General features: G+C 38.3%; 1 protein-coding gene across 1 annotated transcript; it reads left to right on the forward strand.

Moving 5' to 3' along the window:
- The first annotated feature begins 2,181 nt into the window (after positions 1–2,181).
- LOC107819464 (protein ENHANCED DISEASE RESISTANCE 2-like) lies at positions 2,182–3,841 on the forward strand. The gene has a single exon (XM_016645566.2). It carries the CDS (start codon positions 2,771–2,773, stop codon positions 3,710–3,712), a length of 942 nt encoding a protein of 313 aa, XP_016501052.1. The 5' UTR covers positions 2,182–2,770; the 3' UTR covers positions 3,713–3,841.
- Positions 3,842–7,530: the final 3,689 nt, after the last annotated feature.

Here is a 7,530-nt window from a genome sequence, read left to right on the forward strand (position 1 = left end):
GGATCTCTCTGATAAGGGTCGGACTACAATGATCAAGGCCACTTGGTTTCCTTGATGCCCCCAATGGCCGATACGATGCTGGCTGTATCAACATTGAAGTTATACTCTGCTAATCCTTGTGCTTCCCTTCCCCGAGCGGCCTATCAAAATTATTTTTGCTCATCAGACCTCGGCTATTGGGCCCTCGATCACTTCTTTTTTCGTTCCTTGTAGAGTTGCGCCCGGACCCGTTTCTCCTTCGATCTGTGCTGTATAGTTGATACCATTCTTGGATTGGCCTTGATTCATGATCGACGACTCTCTTAGACCTGTCGTCGGTTCTGATGGGATAAACAGACCCAGAAGGGGATCCGAGTTGGCCGTCCTCGACTTTGATTTTTTACTGGTACTGTTGTGGACGTCGGCCCAAGTTACCGCTGGGTACTCTACCAAATTTTATTTTAGCTGCTGCAAAGCCAAGGAGCTTCGGGGGTTAAGTCCTTGAGTGAATGCTTGAACGGCCAAATCATCCGCAACTGGAGGCAAGTCCATTTGTTCCATTTGAAACCTTGACACAAACTCCCTGAGCATCTCGTTATTTCTTTGCTTAACCTTGAAAAGGTCCGATTTTCTGGTTCCGACCTTGATGGCCCCGATATGAGCCTTCACAAAAGCATCTGCGAGCATAGAGAACGAGTCAATGGAATTTGGGGGTAAGTTGTAATACCATATCATTGCTTCCTTTGACAGAGTTTCCCCCAACTTTTTTAGTAGCACCGACTCAATTTCATCATCTTTAAAGTCGTTGCCTTTGATGGCGCATGTGTAGGAAGTCACATGCTCATTCGGATCCATGGTTCCATTATATTTTAGAATATCGGGCATACGAAATCGCTTCGGGATTAGCTTTGGTGTCGCGCTTGGAGGGAAAGGCTTTTGGACAAATTTCTTGGAATCAGGTCCTTTCAATATCGGGAGTATTCCCGAAATTTGATCGACCCTGGAATTATATGTCTTCACCTTCTTGTCGTTTGCCTCAATTTTCTTTTCACTTGATTCCACTTTAATCTGTGGTATCGCCGCTTGTTGAGCCTACAACATTTCGAAGATTAACCGTAGGCTAACCCCGTCGCCTTTGCCTTCGGGCGCTCATTGAGCCGTTGGTCGGGCTCCTCCGCGAACGCTGTTCTCGAGATCGGTTGGCATCGACGGCCACCTGTGATTTAGCATCGACTGGGTTTGCCACTGGGACTCCGTTGGGATCAGCAGGGGGCACCTCGTTGCTAGGCACCAGATTGTTATTTTCGCCATAATGGCCAGACTCAACCTCAACGTTCAAGTGAGCAGATTGAGAATTTGTCATTTTTAAGCTGACCTGAAATTGAGACCTTATAGAACAAGTGTAAAATAGAGCGTGTTATGGAGATTTGTATCAAACCACCACTATTATCCTTAGCCCCACGGTGGGCGCCAAACTATTTACCCTTAAAAAGGGAAAACAATTGAATTTATACGCGGTTTTAAGAATATGTGGATAGATTCAACACAAATAATCAAGAATGTTAGATAAACGAGTTAAAGACAAAGGAATAATCAAACCAATTGTGGCGTTAAGGCCGGGTTCAGATTAAAGTAGGACAGTGATTCTACCCTCGACCGGACCCTCAATTCGAAGCCAATTGTGTGTAAAGAACAACAGTAAAATAAGAACTTTTCAATAGCTAGAGAGTAGAAAAATAAATTTTTGTTGCCTTGGTTTTCGTGTTACAATGTGTCCTACTGAATAAAAAAGCTTTCCCTTTATATAGTAGGAGAGTTTCATCCCTAGTACAATTCTAAAAAGGTAAAAATCCTCTTTTTTCGTCAATTACCGATCCGTTACCGACATCGGGCGAGATCTACATCGTGATATCCGGTGGGATGCGGATATCACAGCCCTCCGCTAGTTTCGTGCAACCGTTGCCATGCTTTCCGAGGTCTCGGAGCTCGTTCTAGATTCGGGGAACGTTGTCTTATCAGGCCCGGTGGCGAGCACTCCATTCGGGCCTTGGTACAAGAAGTTTTCAGCTTCGATTCCGATCCCACGTAGTCATATCCTTGCTTTGTCTTACCCACTGGGAAATCGGGGTATGTGTTAGCCCCGGTTTCACCCGTATACAAAGATAGTACCAAATTTCTGTTACGTGTAGCAAATTTTTGAATAAGTGAAGTTTTGCTCATTAACTAAAGTTGATGAACAATTTAACAATATAAGGAAAATGCAAATGATACTAACATTATTTTTGCAAAACTTCCTCAAACAGGAACAAAATTCAAACGACATGAAGTAATCCCACTGGCTACTTGTGCAAATATTCCGTTCTAAAATAACTCGGCCCGTGAACCATCACATTCAGCGTCAGCCTGCATCAACTCGGACTGGTGGACAATGGTCCCATCTCTTAGCTCGGCCGGTTTACTTGACATGCATAGTTTGCTTTCCACTGGTCCGGCCGCCATATAGAAGAGGGACCTCTCATTAATATATTCCAATATAGAAACAAAGTTTTGCTGAAAGAAGAAAATATATAGACAACTGTTTAACGTTTGCTATTTCCTTTTCCTAAGCTGTCAATCCCATTAAAAAATAAAAAAAGTGGCTTTATCGTAGTTTCTTGGAAACTCAAGGGCAGATGTGTTCTGCGACCTTCCAATATATGCACCCAAAATAAGTCAATTGCCCTTTCTCATCGGAGTTTTACTGCTACTACTACACTCCAATCGCAATACGCAACAGTAGCGGTACCGGAAAATGTGCTCCACTAAGCAAAAACAGAAGCAAAATCTCCACCAGCAGAGCTCTGCCGTGCATGTCTCTACCTCCGCCATTGGCGGCGGCGTCGGTGACTGGAGGGAAGAATCCATAGCCGGCGGATCACTGAAGCATGTGGATTTGGACACCGGAAAAAACGGGTGGGCATCACCGCCGGGAGACCTATTCAACCTGCGAGGTGCAAACTACTTAACGAAGAAAGCGAAAGTACCGTCCGGCGCGTGGCTCCTACAGCCTGCCGGCGTCGATTGGCTCCGATCCAACTCCAAGCTCGACCACGTCCTCGCTCGACAAGACAACCGCGTAATGCACGCGCTGAGGAAATGTCACTCCCAAGGCAAGTCTCTCAAAACCTTCATACTCGCCGTGAATCTCCAAGTCCCAGGGCGTGACCACCACAGTGCGGTCTTCTACTTCTCCACAAACGACGATGAGCCGCTCGAACCGGGTTCGCTCCTCTACCGGTTCGTCAACGGCGATGACGCGTACCGTAACAGCCGGTTCAAAATAGTGAACCGGATCGTGAAAGGACCGTGGATCGTGAAAGCTGCGGTCGGCAATTACTCGGCTTGTATACTCGGAAAAGCGTTGAATTGCTACTATCATAAAGGCCCTAACTACTTAGAAATCGACGTGGATATCGGAAGCTCGGCGATTGCGAACGCGATTTTGCACTTGGCGTTAGGGTACGTAACGTCGGTGACGATCGACATGGGGTTTTGTGTGGAGTCGCAGACGGAGGAGGAGTTGCCGGAGAAGTTGTTTGGGGCCGTTAGGGTTTGTCAAATGGAGATGAGCTCAGCTACCTTTGTTGATACGACGTCGTCCAGGAAGGTATTACCCACTACTGCTAATTTACATAATCCTATCGGTAGTAGCAGAGTCCAAGCTGAGGAGAACGGTGAAAATGAAGAGGATTAAAGAAATATTTTTATTTTATTTTATTTTTATATTCTCTAATTTTGAGGGAAATTGTTGGTGGAATCCATGTAGATAGATGTCAAATTTTAAGCTTAAGCTTTTTTGTCTAATAAAAGTTCCTTTCTTCCACTCATTTACTTTCTTTTCTTTTCCTGTTGCTATAAATATTTTCTATCGGCAACAAATAACTATATTATACTCACCAAAAATGTTCAATGTGTGAAAACTCATCCTAATGTATTTAATAGGTGAAACATCATATTGGCTCAAAACACCGACAATGATTAGAATTTAAACAAAACAAAAATCACTTTAATTATATATAACTAGTTAATTTATCGGCACTTTGCACGATTACAAAGAAAATATATAGTCAAGTTAAGATATGAAGTTTTAGTAAATTTGGTCGTGATATAAGAGATAAAAATTTTGCTCTGATTAATTGCATAATTCTCTATATCACCCATTCCTGAATTCATATTCACCTTCAAAGCTCATAACTATATAAAATGGAAAAAGTAGAAATATTAATCCTCTACTATCACCAGCTTTCGAACATTGATTGACACTAGTTTCAGCTCCAACGAAAAGTGCAAATGATCTTTTTGCATCCAAGAAAATAACATAAAAAAGAGAGTAGTATTTGTTTTATATATAGTACCTTAGTGTAGTTATTCTTTTCGCTTCATTTATAGTCACTGATATAGAGATAACTCAAACTATTATAAGCAGAATAAAGTTATTGCAAGAGTAATTCACTCCAATGGTTTGGTAAAGTTACTTTCTACTCCAACCCTCATATCAAGCGGGAACTAATTAGTTACTTATCTACTAACATCACAGGCGTACTTCTAAATTCAAAGCCTGATTAGGAAGTAGAAAGCACCCAATTTGTTTTGAGTAAGACAAACTTATTTTAGGTACACCAAATCGGGGGCGGATATACAGTATTGAGTATGAATTTTCAAGAATCCAGTAACTTTTGCCCGAGTTCTGTATTTGTATTGAGAAATACATTAAATGTAGAAATAATTTTAGCTGGAAACTGAGTACTAAAAACTGCTGTTGGTTGTTGACGAGGGTTCAAATCCATTTTTGACAGTTAAATGGTTTTTTCACAAAACAACATGCGTGTTGTTTCTCTTTTCTTCTTACAAAACACTACAAATAAAGTTAAATTAAGAGAAGCTAGCCAAATTTAAAAACTTGCTGAAATCTTTTGTCTCGATCAGTTATTATCGTATATTATTTCAGATAATTGGAAAACGGGAACTCACAGGGTTCAAATCATGGATCCGTCTCTGCACCAAACTACCTTGTAGATCATATTGAAACGTTTTTCCTTTTCTGACCTCTTTGAAGGAATGCAAATCAGTCAAACGTATGAAAAAAATAAAGCATACCGTGCATTAAAAGGAAATTATAAGCATATTCTGAGGGAGACTAGAAAATTCAAACAACAAAATAAAAAGAGAAAAAAGAACAAACACGACCAGAATATAAATAGGATCTGCTTTGTTCTCCTTTTCTTTCTTATTTTTTCCATTAGTTTTGTAGGAACTAGGTAGAGAAGGGATTTCGTGACCGGATCAATTATTTAAAGCAAAACTGATGTTTCAACTTTCAAAGAGTAAGTAGCAAATTGAAGGATAGAGTTGATATTACAAAAATTATGAGCCGTTACAATCTTACTAAAGATAACGAAGAGGTGGTGCCTCAAATCAGTTAGAAACTGTGGAGTAAAACAATTACGAAAATGATTAAAAAGCATCAAAAAATTGAGAGAAGAGATAAATAAAATTGATGGTCATTGGAAGGTGTCACATCACCTTACCAAGTCCCTTCTTTATATATCGATTTTAGTTATAGTCTTTTAATTGAGGATATTTGTACATCATATCTCTTTACAATTTTAAAATTAAGAAAGTGACCTTTTTAGATCTTTTATGTGTAAAATACAAATCTCTCACGTATAAAAATAAATTTTTTTGAGTAAAAAAAAAAATAGGGTCATAAAATTAAAACAAATTTTTGTAAAGAGTGATAAAACCATAGACGGAGTAATGTATGCATTCTTCTGTGAATGCTGCGGCAGTGCAATAATATATAACATATATGTGTGCGCGTGTTAGTGATTTTAGGTGCCAAGATATGGTATTTTATAAAATATTAAAATGGTTTTCCAGTGGAAACAAAAACCAATGAAAAAGAAATGGGGGTAGTACAATGACTCTTTTCTTGTTTGCATTCGATTTGTTTCTCATTTTGTATTGCAATTATTGGCTGATTAACTAACAAGTACTGGCGTTGCCTTGCTCCGGCTTATAAGGATTTGGAATTTGTACTTTGGCTTCTAATTAGCACTGTTTTAAAAGGCGTGGGCGTAAAACGAGGCATTTTATATATGTCTCAGCGGGGCATAAGCCCTATAAATTTTTAATTTTTAATATTTTATAAAATAATATAATGACAGTTAATATTTATAAATAAGTAAAATTACATAAAAATTGAAGAAAACTATATATATGTGTGCTCCATCCCCACAAAAAACTAATCAAAACAATCTATTATACGTTACTTACAAGCACAAGTAATTTGAGTCTAAAAGAATAAAGTTTTCTATATGGAAGAATATAAAAATGATGATTAACCTGCAATTTGAATTTTGAATTTGCTGCTATGAAGAAAAATGTAGTTCTCTTTGTATTTGTAAAAAATATTAAATATTCGTTGCTTTTAGGAGATATTAGCAGACTAGCGGACAAGATAAAAATTTGGAAAAACTATGAATTAGGACTTAAATCAATAAAAAAGGTCTTTACTTTTAAATTTAATACTTTTGAGTTCCTTTTTAAATCTTTTGAGTAATTACCAAACTCACTTTTGAGAATTTGGGTATTATATGAAGGACTAATTCAATAAATTTTGTTTTAATTTGAAAAAGTCTCTGGGGCTTACTCCTTACTAAAAAAACGCGCCCCGAAAGCCCGGATGTACCCCCGAATGCTCGGGCGTACGCCCCAAATTGCGGGGCGTACGTCCCTAATTGCGGGGCGTACGCCTCTTGAGACTTTCGCCCCACACTATCGCTCCGGGGCATTTTTGGTACGTCTCGCCCCGGGGCTCGTCCCAGAAATGCCTTTTAAAACAAAGCTAATTAGGAGTATATAAGATAACTTTTGGGTTTTCTTCTCACTCTAATTATTGTTTTAGCTTTATTGAAAAAATCAATGTCCATACGTGTTCTCCCATTTTCAAAGTTAGTTGACTCTTTTTGCTTATTAAAAAATAACCAGTTGGATCTTAGTATGAAAATCTATAGCAACACGTGTTTTCTGAGCTATTGATTTAAATTAAGGAAAAAGGTCTAAAATTGCACTCCATTAATAATTGGGAGCAAATTTGCCCTTACTTGATTCACGGTCAATTAGGGGTGGCAAACTGACATAAATTATTAGATCCGATCTATATTTAATATAAATAAAAAATGAGTTAACTAATATAAATATATTCATATTATTCATGACTTTTTGAATATGATTATTTTTAAAATATTCTTAGCCCCCGTTTGGCCATAGATTTTGCCAAGTTTTTCCCAATTATTTTTTGGCAAAACATGTTTGTTTATATATTTTATCCATGTTTTGGCAGATTTTGGAAACAAAATTTTTAAATCCCAAAACTAAATCTAAACCTGTTTTTGGGCCAAAATAATACTATATGATTTTTTAACAATTTCAAAAATTACCCCAAAATATTGTATTTTATAAAAAAGCCCACCATCTATTATGACCCAACTAATCCACCAGCTAATTACT

The sequence above is a fragment of the Nicotiana tabacum genome, chromosome 23 (assembly GCF_000715075.1).
Source record: "Nicotiana tabacum cultivar K326 chromosome 23, ASM71507v2, whole genome shotgun sequence".
In the NCBI taxonomy this organism is placed as follows: Eukaryota; Viridiplantae; Streptophyta; class Magnoliopsida; order Solanales; family Solanaceae; genus Nicotiana; species Nicotiana tabacum.